Source organism: Carassius gibelio, chromosome B15 (genome assembly GCF_023724105.1).
Source record: "Carassius gibelio isolate Cgi1373 ecotype wild population from Czech Republic chromosome B15, carGib1.2-hapl.c, whole genome shotgun sequence".
Classification (NCBI taxonomy): Eukaryota; Metazoa; Chordata; class Actinopteri; order Cypriniformes; family Cyprinidae; genus Carassius; species Carassius gibelio.
The window spans coordinates 9,123,522-9,146,538 of record NC_068410.1 but is presented as its reverse complement, the minus strand read 5'-3'; the positions used below and the strand labels follow the sequence as shown (position 1 = coordinate 9,146,538).

The window sequence follows — 23,017 nt, the reverse complement described above, 5'->3', positions numbered from 1 at the left end:
CTTAGAAAAATTGTTATGAGGCTGTGCTATAATAAGATACACACTAATAACAAGCACATTAAAAGTACATCTATACAGTAACCAAATATGATTTTTATTTTATAATATATATTTTTAAAATATGAAAAATTTATGTTGTTGTTTTTTTTTTAACCAAAAAAACAACAATAAACAAGATACACTAAAAATAAATAAGATACCTCAGAATGCAAAGCAATTTATTGCATATTTCACTGAAGCAATGTGAAGATGCAATACTTTCCCACTAGATGGCAGGGAAAGACAAGAGAAACTCCTACAATGCAGTTGATAGATTTCCAACATTAAAGCACATACGTGATACTGGACCACAAAACTTTAAGTGTCAATTTTTTAAAATTGAGATTTATAAATAATCTGAAAGCTGAATAAATAAGCTTTCCATCGATGTATGGTTTGTTCAACGACCCAAAGTTTTGACCCAGTGCATTATGTATTATTATTGCATTTTATTCATGTTTCATTTTTCAGTGCAAAAAATAAAATAAATGATGGAAATATTAGTTGGTTGACATAATGTAATTTGCTAATATGACTCTAGTCCAGCATTTTTATTCACTTATTTCTAGTACTGTAGTTTATGTAAATAACATATTTTTAGATGTTTTTTCAAATCATTCACAAACTGTTACATAGAAGCACAATTATTGTTTATTATATGTTTCATAATGAAATAAGTGCAAGTGTCCATAAAAAAACTGTACATTTTGGAGACTGAATGACTATAAAACGAACAAAAAGATAGAATAAAACAAAAGCACACTAAACAGACATCTCATACAGTCATCAAATATACCTTTAGTGAATAATGCATTATAAAAATAGTAATATATCTTATCTCTTTCTAATATAAAATATAAGATTTAATATCTAATATATCTTATCACATGTTGCCATTTACAGGGGAACAAGAGAAAGTATCTTCGGAGCTGTTTCATCCTTAAAAACACCAGAAGTCAAAATAATTAATCTTAATTAAAAATATGGTACATAGTCAAGAATATTTTCCTGTGGAAGTCACTGGGTATTTCATGAAGATTCAATCTCTCATTTGTCCACTAGATGGCAGAGAAAGGAAACAATGCACTGCAGTTGACTATTTGCACTATTTACATAACTACAAATACAATTTATTAGCATTTGACTAGTGTTTCCTCCTTTTTGTATTTACTCATAGAAAAGCATACTCTACTCAACAACAATAAGGGATCTAAACAGAGTTCTGGGCTTTATTACAGACGCATATTAACTCAGAATGCTATTCTATTCTATTCTATTCTATTCTGTTTATTCTATTTCTATTTTTGTTATATAACCATGGCAGTTTTACATAGGAAATATACAATACTGTTTCAAATCTTAAGTCAAGAATTAAGATAGGAAGTTTCTTATAAAACTAGTTACACAAGCACCGAATTACATTAAATGTACAATAGGAAGAAAAAAAAGAAAGAAAAAAAAACTGTTATATCAACATTTTCCCAAATGTTGTCCTAACTAGCATAAAATGAGTTGTTTAATCAAGCACTTTAATATTACTGAATGTTTTGAATTGTTAAGAGTCTGCAAAGCTCCCAGCATGCATTGCAGTTGGAATAAATTATGTGGCTACTTTTATGAGAGTATCAATTGCAGACTTTTTGTTGTTTTTGTTTTGTCATCACTGGTAATGGTTTTTGTGTTGATGTTTAAGATCTTTTTACTTTATAATCTTTGATTTATTCAAGAACTGTGAATATTTACTATCATTCAAAAGTTTGGGGTCAGTCAGGTTTTTATTTATTTATGTATTTTTAAAGAGATTAATAGTTTTATTCAGCAAGGAGGCATTCAATTGATAAAATTTTTCATGTATTAAATTGGCATTTATAATTGTTAATAAGCATTTTATGTTTTAAATACACCAATCCGGGTCAAGACTATTTGTATGAACATTGGAGCATAAAAACCAATTATTACTAACAAGTCAGTTAAGCACGTATGAAACATTTTATTCTTGTCTCCCTTTGAGTTCATTCTAAAAACAGTTATCACTATTCATATGTAGAACAAAAAAAATAATGAGAATGTGTGCTTGTGTGAGAACCCTGTCAAAAAGTTCAAAGTTCAATGTTGTGCCCTGTCCTTGGACAGAGTCAACTCATCGAGAGAAAAACAAACAAACATGTAAATTAAGTGTGTGGTATTTTGGTAAAATAGGAGCTTAACTGGCAGATCGTACCATGCACTCTTCCCTGCTATTTACAGTACATCAGCCTGATATAGTGACGTTCACAATAACAATGAACAAAGAGAGGGGAATACATTATTTACTTTATTGATAAATAAAATTTGTTACATTATTAAACTACCATATAAAACCCATGCAAGCACTGACCTTCCAAAATATTTGATAGTTAACATTCTCATTAATACTGTCTAGAAGCATAGCATGGTAAAAAACAAAGCAGTCTTAAAAACAAGTATGGTACATGTGCCTAATTGTATTAAATTATTAGCTTTAATTATGCTTAGGGATTTGACATGGAGACCTCTAAATAATCTCTATGGAGAATTTGTTAAAATAATCTCCAGACCTCAGGTCCACTTTCATTTAATCTTTTGTTCCACTGGGTGTATTTCATCATGCCATAGAGATTAACATTTTGTGGAATAAATGTATGACATCATCTATTCTATGACACCGTCTATTCCTACACTATCAATTAAAGGTTTGTGCACACTTTGCTGGTTAATTATTGACAAGTTAGTTAATTATTTTCTGCCTCTCAGTATCTTAACCCAGAGCCTACTGTATTTATAAGGCCTTTTTGTATAGATCTAAAATATGCCACTTCAGGTTGTGGAGCATGTTTCTATTTGCTGTTAAATCCACTTAATTGTCTATACATTTACTTTTAGAGCAATTATGGTAATATGGCAAGTATGATACATCAGGCATAATTATATCACTAAATCATCATTGCATTGCATTGTATTTGAGTTTTGACCCCACAATAAAAGCTATGCATTGAAACACAATCTAAAATTTAGTCTAATCTTTAGTTTAATCTAAAGTCAAACTTCAGGTTTTCATACACAGTTAAACAACATATATTTACTTGAATTTACCACTAGATAGCAATAAAATACCATCTATGAAGCTGAGATTTTAAACGTGCGGCACTGATTTTCTTATGAAGGGTTACTTAGACTTCAAAAAAAGTTTGTCTCTACATCAATTTAATTATAAATAATGTTACATTGTCATTGTTATCTTTAAATCTACAAGCTTCTATTGTGACACAATATACTGAAACATTTATTTGTGTGCATATGGGTTAATGTTAATTTTCATTTTTCATTACTAAAAACAGGAAAATAACAATGTACAGAAACAAGAGCAACATCTGCAGACCACAGACCAACATGCTCATTTCAAAACAGACCCCTATACAAATTGCTCACAGGAATAAATTATAAAATATTATGTTATTTAGTCAGGTGTCTTAGTTGTTATAGCAGAAAATCTATCAAAATACATTTATAGATGAAAATGTGTTTAAGGTCAACATAGTAACAACTGCACAAGCAAGTCTGAATAAAGGTCAGATAAGAGGCAATTTTTAAATTTTTAAACATACAAAAATTACTCTATTAAAAGTGTTTATTTTTATTTTTTTAAACTTGCATTTTGAAAAGATTTTGTTCACTGGCATTATTTTTGTACTGTTAGTCATACAGACCTCTGTGAGGCCTAGTAATGTCTTTATATGTCTCTATATCGCCCAGCCCTAATTTATCACCCCTGCCAGTGCACTCTCACCCCACACTTTCACGAAATGTGTGGATGAGGCTCTGGCTCCCTTGTGATGCTGAGCTTATGGTGGTTCGACATCAATATGTTGTTTTTGCACACATGGAAGAATTGGGGTTAAGTCTGAACGGCAAGAAAAGCTTCAGCACAGAGGACTACTTATCTGGGCATGGTGTGAGATTCAACCATGATGCAGGCAGTTCTGTCCTTTGCTCAGATGGAGTCGATCCTCATGGCAGTCAAGAGAGTGAGAGAAGGCCAGTCACTTGGGAGGTGTCTACGTGCCTTAGACATGTGGAAGAAACCTTGGTTCCTGTCTCAGGGCCCAGTGCTGGGAGCTCCTTGTCAACATGTAATGCTAGTGATGGATGTGTTCCTCACCAGTTGGGGTGCAGTCAAGAGTGGCCACCCTGCCCCCGGTCTGTGGAGTGGTCGCCTTCTCACTTGGCACATCAACCGCCTGGAGATGCTGGCCATGTTTCGAACACTGAAACACTTTCTCCCAGACCTAAGAGATCATCATGTGTTGGTGCACACCGACAACACAGCAGTGGTCTCTTATATCAACCACAAAGGAGGTCTGCATTCAAGCCTCTTTTATAAGCTGGTGCACCAGATCCTTGAATGGGCCTATGGGAAGCTTGTTTCTCTAAGAGCGGTTTAAGTCCCTGGGCATCTCAATATAGGAGCAGACATCCTGGTGAGGCAGGGGCTGGGGCCCAGGGAGTGGAGGCTTCACCCCGATGTGGTGAATCAGATACGGAGATTTTTTGACCAGGCTCAGGTGGACATGTTTGTGACTCACATGACATTGCACTATCCCCTCGTGTTCTCTCTGACTCATCCAGCTCCTCTCGGACTAGACGCTATGGTGCAGTCTTGGCAGAGGCTTCGTCTATACGCTTTTCCCCCGATCACTCTGCTCCCGGGAGTTCTGGAGACAGTGTGCAGGGACGGGGGCTGTCTGTTGTTAGTAGCCCCATTTTGTCCGGTTAGAGTATAGTTCTCGGACCTGATTTCCCTGTCCATGCAGAAGGCATGATCTTTCACCCCCGCCCAGACCTGTGGAAGTTATGGGTGTGGCCCGTGAGGGGGCACAACTCGTACCTTCTGGTCTCTCAACTGAGGTTGTTGAGACCATCCTCCAATTCAGAGTTCCCTCTATGAGGAAACTGTATGCTTTGCAGTGGAAGCTTTTCACTTCTTGGTGCAGAGACCGCCAGCTTGACAAAGCTAACTGCCTGGTTGGTACAGTTCTGGAGATCCTGCAGGCCTGATTTTCTGCAGGGTTGACCCAATCCACCCTAAAAGTCTATGTGGTGGCCAATGCAGCCTACCATACCCCTATTGGTGAACAGTTAGTCGGCAGACACTTCCTAGTTATATAGGCGGAACCCATTCCGAACAATGCCGTAGTATGTATGCGCAGCTTGTGTGGCTCTGAGATATGCTAGTCTCAAGATTTTTTCGCCAGAGCGCCAGATCTAGCCAAAGCTTTTCTCTACCCTCAAGCGGGTTATGTTCCTAAAGTTTCCTCCTCTGCACCATGGTCTATCATACTCCAGGCCTTTTTTCCGCTTCCTTTCCGGGAGGCTGACTAACAGAAGATTATTTGTTTGTGTCCATTGTGAGCACTGTCACAGTCTTCTGTCTTTGTGTCATGTTTGTTTGGTGCCATGTGCTCTCTCCTGTCTTTTTCTGACCTTGTTACCTCATTATTGTTTAGTTGCTCCACCTGTGTTTCTCCCTTGCTCCCGGACTCATTGCCTTCACTCTACACACCTGTTTCACCCACTTACACACACACCTGGTGCCCATTGCCTTTGGCTATATATTCTCCTCTCTCACACCACTCTGTGTGAGGATTAATATTAGTTGTTACTTGTTACTCGTATCTTACATTTCTACTGCTTCTGCCCTTTCACTGGTTATCTGTTTCTGTTTTGTTTTTGCCGTGTTGGCCTTTTGTTTCATTAAAATATATTTTCCATGCATTTGGACCCAGACCCTGTTCATTCTTTGCCGCCCCGTGACAAGCACAGGACGCATATGTCCATAGAGCTGCCCTGTGGAGAAGTGTGGACCAACTGCTTGCTTGCTATGGTCCTCAAAACAGACTCTCTGTTGGTGGATAGTGTATGCCATTTTCAATCCCTATGAGTCCTCTAATATCTCCTCACCTCAGGGGGGGGGGGGAGGGTTGTGTGGTCAAGGCTCACTTAACTAGGAGTGTGGCGACCTCTAAGGCCTTTCTAGCAGGTGTGTCTATGCAGGACATCTGCAACACAGTGGGTTGGTCCACAGCCCTCACATTAATCAGGTTCATTGGCCTAGATATGCAAGCCACTCCGGGCTCTTTTGTTCTCTAGTGCTTGCATCATTCCTAGAAGCTGACGTTGGTTCCACGCCAAGTGCTTTTATAGCCTCCTGGTCATTATGTCATGCGATTCAGCACATGGTTACATACCAGATTCATCGTAATATGAGTAATAAACAAATCCACAGCTGTACATCCAGGTTTAGTTAGAAAGGTATGGGTCCACTAAACAACATCCCATAGAGCAGTTTTAGTCCAACGTAACAATAACATTGTAATATGGATGGTAATTTCTTTTGTTTAAGTCTCATTTTTTCAGGGACAGTTATTGTTTACATTCTGGATTGCTCCGTGACTGATTTCATGTATTTTTATATGTAATAAAAAATAAATAAAAAAAAACCTTAAAAGACTTTGGAAAGAGTTTACCTTTAATTCAATATTTTGAATTAAAGTTTACCTTTAATACTAAATATTATGTTACATTTTCACTGATCACCTTTAAAAAGAGTGACACAATAAACTGAAATATACACATTTATGTGTATATGGGTTCGTCATTTTTTTATTTATTTTATTTTTTAATTCATTATTACATAGCAAAGAAGGAAAAACAAGAAACCAACAAATGTAGAGAAAAAAGAGCAACATCAGCTGATCTCAGATCATTAAAAAATGTAACGGTATTACAAATCCAACAGAAACACTTTTTTTTCACTTGATGTATATGAAAAAAAAAATTCTTTCAGAATTTTAAAAGGCATCAAAGAAATACAAAGATTTGTTACTCTGTCAAAAGATCATTTTATAAAGTATGCATTTCTAAAAAAAAAGACATTGTTCACTGACATTATTATTAACTCTGTGAGGCCTGTGAATGTAGTCTTCATATAGGTAATTTAATTAGAAATCATTAAATAAGACATTTCAGTCATTTAGAAAGGTTCTCTCTACTTGGTGCAGATCTGTTTTTAAAACATTTTTTAACTATGTATTTGATTTCAGCTGTGTTTAAAACATAAATGATGGGATTTAGCATTGGCGGAATAGCATATGCCAGAGATGTACTGATGACCCTTGCATTGGGGGCTAGAGAAAGCAAGAGCTGCGCAAAGTACGTACAGAATAAGGGAAGGAAATATATCCCTACTACCAACAGATGAGAGACACAGGTCTTTAGAGCTTTTAAACGTCCTTGCCAAGTTGTAATTTTGATTAAAGCGAAAAAAATGCCTAGATATGACAGGACTATTGTGACCAATGGTGCTACAAGGTATAAACCTGTGATAAGAAATGCCATGAACTTATTAATGTTATTGTCATTACATGCCAACCTATACACTGGTCCATGATCACAAAAATAACTCTGTATCACATTAGAGTCACAGAATGAAAGTCGGGTGATCAAAGACACCATCAAGGCCACAATAGAAGAATTAAATGCCCAAACTGCTGAGAAAACTAAAACCATACTTGTATTGTTTACAAGAACATGATATCTTAATGGCAAACAGATTGCAATGAAGCGATCATATGCCAGAACTACAAGAGTGACACTTTGAATAGAACTGAAAAGAAACACAAAAAACATGTTCACCAAACAAGCATTGTATGAGATGTACTGTGAGTCAAAGAGAAAAGTCTTCATCATGTTAGGAATCAGTGCATTCGTTTCCCCAATATCAGCCAAGGCCAAGTTAAACACACCAATGTACTTCGGACTGTGCAGACTTCGTTCAAGAGCAATAATGAGAAGCACTATAGAGTTCCCAATTATAGTAATGAAATATGTAATAAATAAGAATATATAGTAATAATTGCTGCTTGGTATGCCTGAAAGTCCAGTGATGAAAAAGTATCCAGGACGAACAACGGAGATATTCTGGTAAAAACTTACATTTAAAGAACTCATTGTAGTTTTGTGTTTGATGTTTTGAGCAATCTGTAAACAGAAATTTCCACAAAAACATAAGCAAAATCTAGGAAAAGTGCATAATTTGTCATTTCAAACCTGTAAATACAATTATAAATTCTGAAAATATACCTTCATGTAACTTTGCATTTTATTTGAGTCACAAACCTCACCCACAGTATTCTCTCATGCTGCAGAGATCTGGCTATCTGTGTCACTGCATCCAAATATATCTTCTGATTTATCTCTTGAGAACCTTCAGACAACACAGTGATGAAATACTTATTTATGTTGTAGTAAGTGTTTTTATCACTAGTTTGGATCGATTTTTTTTATTCCTCACAACCACTGCTCTTTTTGTTCTCATTTGTGCATACCATGATATGGTATTTCAGAACAATTATTTGTCTATTTGTCTATTGTTTGTCTATTATGTGACAAAATGTCTGTGTACTTTCATTTCAAGCACCAAGTGAATATAAATAATTATATATTATTATATATAATACAGCACGGAAATTGTTATTGTGTTTAACGTAATTAAAAAAATAAAAAATTATTAATTCAGCATACTTTTTTTTTCATTTTTGGAATCCTTTGGCTAGAGCTACAGTAGACAATGGGTCTGTTCAAATACACACTCTTGCCAGGTCTTAAAAATGCCAAAGCACATTGCCCTAAACACACACTAAATCCACACTCTGAAGTGTTATCAAAGGCAAAGCATATCCTATCATGCAACATATTCTGGAAATAAATCGCATAACTTTTTTCAGCGATCTTGTGAGATGTCATGGAAACCTTTCCAGTGTAAACTAAATATTAATAAATAATTACATATTACATTTAATTTGGTAGTAAAACATAACGTGTTGCAAATTTTATTGTCGCAAAGATGTGTGTGTATTTTGTATAAAATTTGCAACTACTTTTTATCACTTAATTAGATACACCACAATTACTACATTGTGTAATCTGTTATGGGGATAACTGAACAGACGTTTTAAAGTTTATATTAGTGCTGCAACGACTCGTCGACGTCATCGATTACGTTGACTACAAAAATACTTCGACGTGTATGAAATGCGTCGACGTGTCACACTGTTTGTTTACATCTCGCGTAATGGCACACAGGGAATGGAGAAAGTTGCATTCTATCACAAAAACAGAGACCACTGCTATCAAAAGTATGGGAATACTTTAAACATAGGCCAAATAAAATGGCCTTTTGTTCCCTTTGCAAAACCGACATGGAAAACATCTTGGCGCTCTCCGGTGTCACAGTTTAACCAGTTAAACCATGACACCGGAGAGCGCCAAGATGTTTTCCTCTGAGGTGCTCGCGCATCGCAGTTGTGCTGCCGTGGTACACCATGTCGGTTTTGATAACAGTGGTCTCTGTTTTTGTGATAGAATGCAACTTTCTCCATTGAAAATGGACGCGTCTGGAAGCCGCTCCTTAAGGGAGGGGTTCTGTCATGATTCTGCCTTCATGTCCAATTACAAGACACCACCCCCCAGCACTGTAGAGAATCAACGACTGGCAGACGATCTGAACGAGTTTTACTGCAGGTTTGAAAGAACACCCATCACCTGCCCTGAACGCCTCCCCACACAACCATTCACACCCTTCACAACTCCTGCAACCAGCCCCAAATGCCTCTCCAAACAACCGTTCACACCATTAACAGCTCCTGCAACCCATCCTGAACACCTCTCCAATCAAGCACTCTCACCATTCACACCTCCTGCATCCCCCCTCTCAGGTGGGGCACCTGCAATTCAGATCAGCGAGGATGCGGTGCGCCAGGTCTTCCGGAAGCAGAAAAGGAAAAAAGCACCAGGCCCAGATTGTGTTACACCAGCCTGTCTGAAATCCTGTGCTGACCATCTGGCCCCCATCTTCACACAGATCTTCAACAGATCGCTGGAGCTGTGCGAAGTCCCTTCATGCTTCAAACGTTCCACCATCATCCCCATCCCTAAGAAACCCAAAATTACAGGACTAAATGACTACAGGCCTGTGGCTCCAACGTCTGTAGTCATGAAGTCATTTGAAAAACTGGTGCTGGGCCACCTGAAGGACATCACTGGGCCCTTGCTGGATCCTCTTCAGTTTGCCTACAGAGCAAACAGGTCTGTGGACGATGCAGTAAACATTGGACTGCATTATGTTCTGCAACACCTAGACAGACCGGGGACTTATGTGAGGATCCTGTTATGGACTTCAGCTCGGCCTTCAACACGATCATCCCAAACTTCCTCCTGCCCAAACTAAATCAGCTCTCCGTGCCCACCTCCATCTGTCAGTGGATCAACAGCTTCCTGACAGACAGGCAGCTGCTAGTGAGGCTGGGAAAATACACATCCAGCACCCGTACAATCAGCACCGGGGCTCCCCAGGGCTGCGTTCTCTCCCCACTGCTCTTCTCCCTGTACACTAATGATTGCACATCTAAGGACCCCTCTGTCGAGCTCCTGAAGTTTGCAGACGACACCACACTCATCGGCCTCATTCAGGACGGTGACGAGTCTGCTTACAGACAGGAGGTAAAAGTGCTGGCTGTCTGGTGCACTCTCAACAACCTGGAGCTTAACACCCTCAAAACAGTGGAGATGATCGTGGACTTCAGGAAAAACCCCCCTGCACTCCCCCCACTCACCATCATGAACAGCACTGTGACTGCAGTGGAGTCATTCAGGTTCCTGGGAACCACCATCTCTCAGGACCTGAAGTGGGCCATTCACAGCTGCCGGACCCGCGATCCGGATGGGTACCGCACCCGTATACACGGCCGACGGGCCAGGATGCCGGGCCGTCCATCCCCTACCAGCGCCGCGGCCAACAAGAGAGACGCGGCCGCTAGGAGAAGCCGCCGCCCCTCGCGCTTCTCGCGAGGAGGGGAGCGCGTGCGGCCGCCGGACTCCGCCCCTTGCCTGGACCCTTCCTCGATGAACACTGCCCGACCTACACAAACCCCGCAGCACGACGAGGACACCAGATTCCCTGTTATTTTGGACACTTTCCCCCTTTGGCCACTTTTATTCCCTGTGTTATTTTATGATTTCTGTTAATAAAAGCCTCTCCGAGGCCTGACGCCACGCCCACTGTGTCTGTCTTGTGCTCCTCCCGTGACAACATACACTTTATTTATCTAACACACATACTTAGTATACACTTAAATTTTGCACATAATATATATGTACATACATAACTGCATTTTGTAATATACCTGCCTACAATTGTCATTTGTATATTGTCATTCACTATCTACTTATTTGTATTTTTTATTCTTTTATTATGTGTTTTATGTTCTGTCACTGTCATTCTGTTGTACTGCGGAGCTTCTGTCATGAAAACAAATTCCTCGTATGTGTAAACATACCTGGCAATAAAGCTCATTCTGATTCTGATTCTGATTCTGATGTCCGGACTTTTCTCTAGTCTTGAGGTAGGATCATGACAGACCCGTGTTTTGTGTACAAGCACGTGGCCTTGTCTTTGTGTTGTCTCGTCCCCTTGCCCCGCCCCCTTGTTATCCTAGTCTTGTCGAGATTGCCTTATCTGTGCCACCTGTTGTGTCTTAATTAGTTCTCCTATTTAGATCCCCTAGTGTGCTCTGTCTTTTGTCGGTTCATTGTTCCTCATTGTGATTGTTCCACATTGTGATATGTGTTACTACATGTTCCTGTGATATATTGTTATTCGGTGTTGCCATTGGAAGAAGACGTTGTGAGACCTGTTATTGTTTTTTGTAGTTAGTGTTCTTGTGTTTCGAATCTTTGTTTATCGTGTCTTGTTAAGTTATTTAGTGTCTACTCTAGTCAGTGTTTTCCCCCTCGTGGGTTTTGTTTTCCCCTTTTGTTTAGAATAAAACCTGTGTTTGTGCATTCCTGTCTGCAAGTGAGTTCCTCCCTACCCCTCCACATAACAAAGGAAGGGGTTTTACAGCCCTTACTTCATTGTACCCAAGAAATATGGTGGCCTTTGACCTATCCTGGATCTGCAAGTCTTGAATCGGGCACTTCACTAGCTCCCGTTCAATATGTTGATGCAGAAACGTATTATCAAGTGTGTTCAAGCACAGGATTTGTTTGCAGTGATTGACCTGAAGGACGCATACTTTCATGTCTCGATCATTCCTCATCGCAGATAGTTCCTGCAGTTCGCATTTGAGGGTTGGGCATGGCAGTACAAGGTCCTCCTCTTTGGGGTGTCTTTGTCCCCCCATGTCTTCACGAAGGTTGCGTTGGGTGACTTTGCCCTACAATGGGAAGTGTGCATCAGGATCCACAACTATCTCGACGACTGGCTCATTATGGCTCGGCTGCGAGAGGAGTTGTGCGATCACAGGGACTTTGTGCTTCGGCACCTCAGTCAGTTGGGGCTTCAGGTCAACTAAGAGAAGAGTAAGCTCTCCGCTGTGCAGAGAACCTCTTATCTCGGTATGGAGTTAGACGCGGTGAGTATGACAGCACATCCCACATTTTCAGAAGTCCTGGGGCATATGGCATCTGCAGCCACAGTCACGCCACTCGGATTGCTTCATATGAGACCACTTCAGCACTGGTTCATTCCTGAATCCCAAAATGGGCATGGCGCTGTGATATACATTGTGTCATCATTACACAGATGTGTCACGCCTATTCAGCCCCTGGTCGGACCTTGCTTTTCTATGGGGTGCCCTTAGAACATGAACCCATGCACAGGAAAATATAGTTTATGCATTGAGCAAATTCATTTTGTGTTGGGTGATGGACCTTGTTGGGAAACCAATAACTACATTGCCAATCTGGTGCCATCTCCATTCATGTCACCATCCACATTTGTACAAGTGTCTTCAAGTTCCCGTGATCGGGGCCGGATTAACCATACGGGCAACTGGGCAATTGCCCAGGGGCCCAAGACCTCTAAAGGGCCCAGGGCAGCAAGGACACGAGCAAAATACTGTATCTGGTAATCTCCCGCTTTATATTAAACAAACTGTCAACACGGGCTTTTGCGCTGCACAGAGAGACGCTGTGCTGCCTATGACTTTTAACGTGAGTTGTGAGCGGTTGAGAGTCAGTCTCATGCGGACTGACCAATGAAGAGAGGGCCTCAAGTTAAGACCCTCTCCTCATTGGTCAGTCCGCATGAGGCGGGTCAAATGTTACGCCGAGCGGGTTACGTCAGGCGTTGCTACAACAGAAAAAAATCTGACATGGAGAAGCTAAGTGGGAGCGCGAAGTGGAAATTAAAAAAGGAAAAGGACATCAGAAACGCAGAAAGTTTAAAGTATATAACTAAATAGGTAATTTATTCACTCCTGTTAATGTTGCCAACAGTTCTGTTAAGTCAGCTTCCGTCAACGACGAGGACAACTCAGCTAGCCAGGACTTTTCTACACCGCCAGCTAACGTTTACACCAGTTTTGCACAGTCAAAGTCCAAAAAAAAGCCATTGTTTGAAAGATGTGTTTGCCAAATGAAGGCATTTCAAATTCAAACATGCACTTCGTCATTATTTAGGACAAAAATTGTGTTTTGCCAAATTATGTAGCATTTATTTCTGTCTTGTCCTCTTCAGAGAAATTGACAGATTTCTAAATGTTTATGTAGCACAAAAATGTTTAACTGGTTATTTGTGCTGTGATATGTTGTTGTTCTATTTTAAAACAAGTTAAAATGAGCTTAGGATAATAATGTTTATGAGCAGATAATAGCGATACTGCATTATATTTATTTATTTTTTCCTTGAGGTGCCAGCTTCATTAAAAAGCTGTAAATTGTTGTGGAGGGATAACTGGCAGATTTCAAATTGTTTGTGTTGGACTAATAACTTGATTGCCTTGTTGAATTCTGAGGAAACAGGGTCACCCTGTCAAAGTGATTTCTGCTTAAAATGAGGAGCAAAATGTTTCTTGATGTGTTGTCTGTGGTCTTCTGTTATAGCACTATCAATTCAATACGTTTCTATTGGGAATAAATGTTGTTAAATAAACAATGGTTTGAAAGTGGTTGCTTATTTATTCATTTTTGTGAAAATGGAGGATATTTACCTCCCTCTCAATGTAGTGTCAATTTTCCCAGATTATACAGATGCTGATGTGTTTTGTTTTCATAGCATCATATCTGAGTGAATGTCTTTGATAGGGGACATAGTAGTGCATTTGTAGTTCTATAAGCATTTAAAAATTTGTAAATCAAAATACACCTGATGACAGTTAGAATTTGAAGTACTGAGTATATTTACTGTATATTACAGTAATATATTCTGTTTTTGACCATATTATGGTGATCCTGGGGTCGTGATTGATGGGGCCCTTGAATATTGTTGCCCAGGGTACAACAAAGTGTTAATCTGGCCCTGCCCGTGATCACAAACACCTGGTTTGTCAGGTTTGGTGAGGCTTAGTTTCTCCAAACTGGCCAAATACAACTGAGATGGTGATAAATGAAAGATGTTAACAATAAAAGTGGCAACGATTCTTATTTCAAAGAAATAATGCGCCCGCAAGATTTATACTTTTGCCTGTCTCTGCTTCACGATCCTCTGCTGACTGCGCATGCACCTTCCCAAATGGAAAAGGCTTTTTTGAGTGAACCGTATCTACACTGGACACGACACCGCATCGCAGTGTCTACCCAAGACATTTGAACTCTGTGTCAGTACCTTGTGTAGTGCTGCATCCAGTGTAGCATCACTGATTTATTATAATGAATTCTATAGTATTGTGTCGTGTCGCGCCCATAGTTTCGCCACGCCACTCATGTCCTGCAGACAGGGTGTAGTTAAGTTTCTTATTTAGGGTACTTTCTTGTTTGATTCTATTATTTCTTTGTTATTTATTTTCGTGTTTTGCAGGCTGTGTATTCACTGACGGAAGTGGTAAAATAAACATGCACGTTTGTCAATAGATGATTGAGCCTCATTTATTATTAGTCGTGTTTAAAATATGATACACACACTTTTTTAAAATACATAAATTACACACACACACACACACACACACACACACACACACACACACACACACATATATATATATATATATATATATATATATATATATATATATATATATATATATATATCAACACCGCGTCACCGGCGGTAGTTGGTCCATTACCACGGTCCATATAGAAAGAAATGCAGTAGGTCAAACACATGACAAAACAGAAATGGGATGGAAATTATTCAGGATAGAAGGATCTAGTAAAGGCTTACGTTTTCATTTTGCACCTAACATTGCACATATGTGTGGGAAAATTTTACATTTAAATACAGAAATACATTGTCATTATTACATATTATATAGTATAGTACATATTGCATATTACATTTCAAATTGAATATTGCTAGTACGCTTCCATCCAGAACATTCAACCTCGGACCTGCTGATGCTTAGATTTTGTTTTTACTTTACAAATGTGGACAAACCAGCTGTATGCAGTATATATTGTAACATTTATATAGCCTACTGCACCTTTCTAAACAACATACTTTTAATAAAATTTGATCTGGTATATCGTGCTGATGGCGCAGCACATGGTAGCCGAAGGTTCTTTGCTCTCCTGTTGCTTTAGTGTTTTTGTTAGTTTTTCCTGTTTTTTGTTTTTCATACTCAATCAGTTTCACTAGGGATGTACTGCTGAACATTTGGCAGAACACACCACAAAGTCTCTACTAGTTCACTGTTACACAGCAATAAAAGATTCTTATACCAACCTAGAGGCAAAAACGTAAATCTTCTAAACTTGTAGTAAAGACTGTAAAGAGATGGACACACGAAACAGACTGGGCTTTAAAAGATGTGTTTTTGAAACTGCTACCACTAACCTGGACAAACTCACAGAGACTGTAACATCCTATATTAGTTTCAGTGAGGATATATGCATTCCTACCAGGATTTATTTAACATTTACATGTAACAACGATAAGCCATGGTTTACAGAAGAACTCAGGCATCTTCGTCAGGCCAAAGAGGATACCCACAGTAATGGGGAGAGAGTCAATCAGGCCAGTAACAGACTGAATAAAGAGATTGAACTAGCTAAAAGGAACTACAGTAAAAAGTTGGAACATCAGTTCACTTCCAATAAATCCACTTCAGTGTGGAAAGGTCTGAAAACCATCACAAACTACAAGACAGCATTCCCCCGCCACTGAGGTGATTCAACAACTTGCTAAAGACCTGAATGAGTTTTATTGTAAATTTGAAACCCCCACACCCATTTTGACCATCTCTCTACACAACTGATAATACCTCCTCCAATCCCCCTGTTTCTGACAGATAGGCAACAGCTAGTGAGACTGGGGAAACTCATGTCAAACAGCTGCTCCACCAACACCAGAGCTCCTCTACCCACTGTTCTTCTTCGTGTACACCAATGACTGGACCTCTAAAGACCCCTCTGTCTATCTGGTTTGGTTCAGCTACAAAATCAGACATCAGAAGACTACAGAGAATGGTTCGGACTGCTGAAAGGATTATTGGTGCTCTCTTGCCCACCCTTCAATAACTGTATACATCCAGAGTAAGGAAAATGGCTCAGAAAATCACTCTGGATCCCTCACATCCAAGTTATCCCCTTTTTGAACTTTTGCCATCTGGCCGGCGCTTCAGAGCTGCAAGTATGCGGACAGCCAGGCACAAAAACATTTTCTTCCCTCAGGCAATCTACCTCATGAACAGTTAAATGTTCTCCAGTTCATGCAATAAAAATGTGCAATTATTTATTTTTACTACCTCCATCATATTACATCCCTGCATCTCACTCTATTCTGTTCCATTTTATCATCTATAGCACAACTGTTCATATAGTTTATTTATTTTTCTATCTATTTTTCAATATTTGTGTATTTATGTTTACAATGTTTATATTTTATAAAATTGATTTTTTTTTTTCTGTGTTGTTGTCGTCTCTGTGTACTGGAAGCTTATGTCTCTAAAACAAATAACTTCTATGCACAAGCATACCTGGTAATACAGCGCTTTCTGATTCTGACCGGATTCTAATTCGGAAGGTGAAAGATGGAGTGAACAGCATCTATGCAACTGAGAGTGTGAGATGAAACCCATTGTGACCTTTTTCCTCACTAAATATAATTTAAATGATTTTGGAATAATCTTTATTTTCTCACTTTGTTTTCATTCTGAATATTTACCTACATTTCCATTGTTATGCTCAAATTAACATTGTAGGACTTTGGAATTGAAGTTCTATCTGTGTCATCATAACTGTACTCGCATAAATGTATTTAATACAATAAAGAATACAAGACATAATTTTGTGCAAATTTACTATGTATATGCTTTCACACATAGACAATCAGTTTAGTGGTAACTAAAACACCACTTGAGTTTAAGTTAAAATCTGAAAATAATAAAATAATGTTAATTTATTTAGAAAGTCAACTGTTTTTTCAGAATTTGTCCACTACTAACAGTAAAAGATTAAAATGTAATATAATGAAACAAATGAACATAGTAGTCATAATTTTTTCACAAATTACTTTTAAAAATATTCTGCCTTTTCGGTTGTTTTGTCTTAAGGTGAGTAAGAACACAAGCTGTACATTTACTTGCGACATCAGATGCATTCATAAATAAAGTACTGTAAATAAGTAGCATATCACTGCTGTTCATCAATTCAAACATTAAGTCCCAGTGGTGATGATGACACTTCATCTATGATATATATTACAAATGAAAAAGCACATACAATAACTGCAGTCATTTTGAAATGTTTTCTCTAATTGATGCAGATTTGTTGCTAAGCATTTTCCTTAATAAGTTTTTGATTTCAGCTGTGTTTAAAACATAAATAATAGGATTTAGCATTGGTGGAACAACATATGCCAGAGATGTACTGATGACTCTTGCATTGGGTGTGAGAGAAAGCAAGAGCTGGGCAAGGTATGTGAAGCATATGGGGAAGAAATATATTCCTACTAATAACAGGTGAGAAACACAGGTCTTCAGAGCTTTCAAACGTCTTTCCCAAGTTGTAATTTTGCTTAAAGCAAGAAAAATGCTCAGATATGACAGGAAAATAATGATCATTGGTGCAATAAGGAATGAAGATGTGATGACAAATCCCACTGACTTATTTATGTTATAGTCATTACATGCCAATCTATACACTGGTCCATGATCACAAAAATAACTCTGTATCACAGTGGATTCACAGAATGAAATTCGAGTGATCAAAGACACCATCAAGGCCACCAAAGAAGAATTAAATGCCCATATTGCAGGGAAAACTAAAAACATAGTAGTATTGTTCACTATGACATGATATCTTAATGGCAAACAGATTGCAATGAAGCGATCATATGCCAGAACAACAAGAGTGACACTTTGCAAACTACTAAAGAAGAACACAAAAAACATGTTAGCCAAACAAGCATTGTAGGAGATGTACTGTGAGTCAAAGAGAAAAGTCTTCATCATGTTAGGAATCAGTGCATTAGTTTCACCAATATCAGCCAAGGCCAAGTTAAACACACCAATGTACTTCGGACTGTGCAGACTTCGTTCAAGAGTTATAAGGAGAATGACTATAGAGTTTGCAATCATAGTAATAAAATAAATAAGAAATAAGAATATATAGAAATAACTGCTGTTTGGTATACCTGAAAGTCCAATGATGAAAAAGTATTGAGGACGGACAATGGAAATATTCTGGGATAAACTTGCATTTACAGAATTCATGGCAGCTTTTGTATTAGTTGTTTTTCACAAGCTGAAAATAGAAATTACCATGTAAAAAAGACACAAGAAAAATGTAGAGAATATTCAAAACAGTTATTCCACACTTTTAACAGCAATATTTAAATGCAAGAAATCTACAGTTGTATGCATTTGCTTACTAGATAACATTAAACATACAGACCTGTACAAACATACATAAAGCTTCAGCACTATAAAGCAAACTGACTGTGACAGCCCAAACACTTGTGCACTGCTTTGAATTACTGCTTTTAAAATCCAATGCTCATCCTTATTCTCTCATGCTACAAAGATAATTGTCTGGCTGTCACTCAATCCAAATATATCTTCTGATTCATCTCTTGAGGGCTTTCAGAAAACATGATGTAATCCTTGTATGTATGTTATAGTATAGTTGCTGCTACAGTCTTCAAAGATAAACTTTATGCTAGTTAATTATGTGCCCTGATAGCTACAGTGCAACATTGTCAAGTTTTTGATCTTAATGCTTTACACAAAACTATTCAACATGCACATACAAAAATTAAGCCATTAGTAGCAAATATAGACTACAGAGCAAAAGGTTCTATAGGCTTAAGAACCTTACGGTGACTGGGGAATGGGACATGATTGCGTCATTTATTTTTGTTGTGTCCACAGCATTAACTTGTGGGGACAACAACATGTTAAATATTGACATGATAATCATTGGCATGAATTAATTTTGTCCTTATGTAATTAATTAACATCCTTATGTTGTGGCCTCAAGATTCTATGTTGAAAAAAATATGGAAATAAATATGGAAAAACCTTATTGTGTGTGTAATTATTTGTGATAGATTAAAATATGTTGTTCCAGATCCAGATCCATCCTAGCCTCAAGTTAAAATTTCCTACATTTGAGGATGATTGCCACGTTTCACTCCTAGTGGTGGTCACATTAAACTTTTAAATTGGTCATGAAGCAGTCATTTTGATTAGAATTATAGACTGTGAAAAAAAAAATTATGAACAATGTGTGTCCACTTTCTTCCTTTATCGGAAAGTAAAGCCTAGCATCATAATATGGGTGCTGTCATCTTATGAAAATGAGATCATTTGGAGCCAATGTCTGCTAGTAGTGATTAATTTGGAGCCTGAGTCTACGAAGTAGTGATTATGATGTGGGGCCACGATATCAAAGTTCCTCCCAGACTCCCACAGACCCAATCGCAAGCTCACAATCATGACACCACACACCATTTTTATAGCATCATATAACTAACCCAAAAGAAAACTTATTAGAAAACCGAACACTGAGGTAAGCTCCACAATAATGTCATAACACATCACTGCATAAATGATGCACAGTGAGGATAATTTAAGTTTAGGCTATAGCTTATTCTTATTTATTTTTTTAAATGAAGTGTCTTTTAAAACCAGTCCATTATAACCTACAATTGGTTTTAGGCCTATAATTGAAATGTTAACACTGCAGTCAACAAATGAAAATTAAGAGCAGATTACCATGTACAGTTCAGCATCAGTGCATGTACAGCATCATTTAACAGTTTAATTAAATTGCTAAAATAAATATTTTATATTATTTTAATAAAAGTTGTGTTCCCCAACTTTATGTCTGTAGTGTTACAGCAATGGATACGAAAAGGTGGGATTATTTTGGACTACTTAAGTATAAAGTATTAGATTGCAATTAATTAAAAAGCCCCAAATTTTTTTACTGAACAAACCATATTAAACTAATTTTAAATACTAGCGATAAATGGTAGCTGTAAAAAAAAAAAGAAAAAAAAAAGTGGGGTTTAATCTCTAAAAAAACATTTATCCTATTTGAAGGCAGTTAAATTGTCTTATTAAAATAAATCTAAACTTTATACTAATGCAAATGATCACAATAGAGACAAAATTCACACCAAAGCTGGTGTTTCTTTAGGAGGCAATTTCTGTGCATCCACTGTGTATGATTTGAGGGATTATTAAAGTTAAAAAACTTAAAGTTAAAGTAACACACACGTATGGAACTGGTAGACTAGACCAAACTGAACTAAAAGGACATTGCTTATAAAGACAGGCAAAACGAGGGAGCTAAGGAGACACACATGAGAACTAATCAATAATCAAGTAGAGACATGAGGCGTTTCTCAGTGTAAAGGATACTTCCTTGGCAGGACTGGTCCTTCCAGTCACTTCCTTCAGAGGCTAGGCGAGGCTCCTCTTTAGCATTCGGAGAAAACGTAAATGGAACAGGCTATCAAGTGTACGTAATTGCGTCATTACGTCAGTGAAAAGGTCCATTTGAATAATGCTGTGAATGGTATCGTTAAATTACCTTGGTCAACTTAACTAGTTATTTATAAATACCGCTGACACAAACAAGCTAACAATTGTTAAATGACAGGTCCGGTTCAGCTAGCCATTTGTACTTGTATAATTTACAATATCAATATGGTAGTAATTTGTACTGGCATTTAAACGTTAAACTTACTTATATTTACTACAGTTATAACAAACGTTTGGTAACGTAAATAAAAACCGTTAACGCTCCGACTCCGCTAAAGTTTGACATTTTTGAATTTTTGAACAAAGAAAAAAAATGGCACATGCACTGCCTAAAGCTCAAGGCAGTTCAACTGGCACAAGAGAGTTTTATGCCCAAGATTTATACAATGTGTCAGTGGTAGCGTATATAAATCACCAGTGAGGCATCCACTCTTCCTCACTTCTCTCACTCTCAACTAGCCTGTTGTTATTTGTGGATTAACATCTATTGTCGTTTAGCGCTGTCCATGTCACTGGCCACCTGAACTGCAGGGTAGACCTGTAATCAATGCAAAGAGTGGTTCAGTGGGAGTGGAGACTCCACCCCCAGACTGTGGAAATGATCTAGAAATGTATTTGGATGAGCGGAGGAGCATGGAAATGATCTAGAAATGTATTTGGATGAACGGAGGACCTTTTTGCATCAGTGGAGAACACTTGTTGTCCCAGCCCACTCTTGGCAGAGAGTACACAAGTATGCTTTTTTCTCCAATGAACATCCTACATCAGGTACTGTGCAGAATCAGACAGAAGAACCAGTTTTGCTGGTTGTGATGAAATGGCCTACTCAGCCTGGTTCCTGGAATGTTTTTGAGCACTCCCTGGCGTATTCCTTTGAGGATGGATCTCCTCTCCTAGGCAAACAGTTCAATCTAGCACCCTGCTTGATCTCATTCATTCTGCCCTTTTTACAAGATTATGACCGCACTCACTCCACACTTATAGCTGCAAAGTAGCTGCAGTTTCAGCCTTCCAAAATGGTATTGAAAGGGAGTCAGTCAGCAAAAACCAAATCAGTGATTAAATTTCTCCATGGCACGAAGCAGCTTAACCCTCCATCTCCAAACCAGATTCCAAAAAAATTGGGACACTGTACAAATTGTGAATAAAATATTAATGCAATGATGTGGACTTTTGAAATTTCAATTTTGTATTCAGAATACAACATAGATGACATATCAAATGTTTAAACCGAGAAAATGTATCATTTTAAGGGAAAAATAAGTTGATTTTAAATTTCATGGCATTAACACATCTCAAAAAAGTCAAAAAAGTGAAAGTGACGTGACATTCAGCCAAGTATGGTAACCCATATTCAGAATTTGTGCTCTGGATTTAACCCATCCAAAGTGCACACACACACTGTGAACATTAACCCAGAGCAGTGGGCAGCCATTTATGATGCGGTACCCGGGGAGCAGTTGGGGATTCCGTGCCTTGCTCAAGGGCACCTAAGTTGTGGTATTGAAGGTGGAGAGAGAACCGTACATTCACTCCCCCAACCTACAATTCCTGCCAGCCCAAGACTCGAACTCACAACCTTTCGATTGCAAGTCTGACTATCTAACCATTAGGCCATGACTTCCCAAAGTTGGGACAAGGCCATGTTTACCACTGAGTGGCATCCCCTCTTCTTTTTATAACAGTCTGCAAACATCTGGGGACTGAGGAGACTCAAGTTGCTCAAGTTTAGGAATAGGAATGTTGTCCCATTCTTGTTTAATACAGGCTTCTATTTGCTCAACTGTCTTAGGTCTTTATTGCATCTTCCTGTTTATGATGCGCCAAATGTTTTCTATGGGTGAATGATCTGGACTGCAGGCTGGCCATATCAGTGCCCGGATCCTTCTTCTATGCAGCCAGTATGTGGTCTGGCATTGTCATGTTGGAAAGATGTGTAAGCTGCCCATGCCACATGCACTCATGCAACCCCATAC

At 38.3% G+C, this 23,017-nt stretch overlaps 2 protein-coding genes across 2 annotated transcripts; both read right to left on the bottom strand.

The window, feature by feature from the left end:
• Positions 1-7,081: 7,081 nt before the first annotated feature.
• Positions 7,082-8,214, bottom strand: LOC127972862 (olfactory receptor 1N1-like). The gene is made up of 2 exons (XM_052576692.1): positions 8,197-8,214; positions 7,082-8,094 (listed from the first exon to the last, which is right to left on the bottom strand). The coding sequence occupies exons 1-2, from the start codon at positions 8,212-8,214 to the stop codon at positions 7,084-7,086; spliced, it is 1,029 nt and encodes a 342-aa protein (XP_052432652.1). The 3' UTR covers positions 7,082-7,083.
• A 9,569-nt stretch (positions 8,215-17,783) lies between these two features.
• Positions 17,784-18,770, bottom strand: LOC127972855 (olfactory receptor 1M1-like). Its single transcript, XM_052576683.1, has one exon. It carries the CDS (start codon positions 18,762-18,764, stop codon positions 17,784-17,786), a length of 981 nt encoding a protein of 326 aa, XP_052432643.1. The 5' UTR covers positions 18,765-18,770.
• Between the last annotated feature and the right edge of the window lie 4,247 nt (positions 18,771-23,017).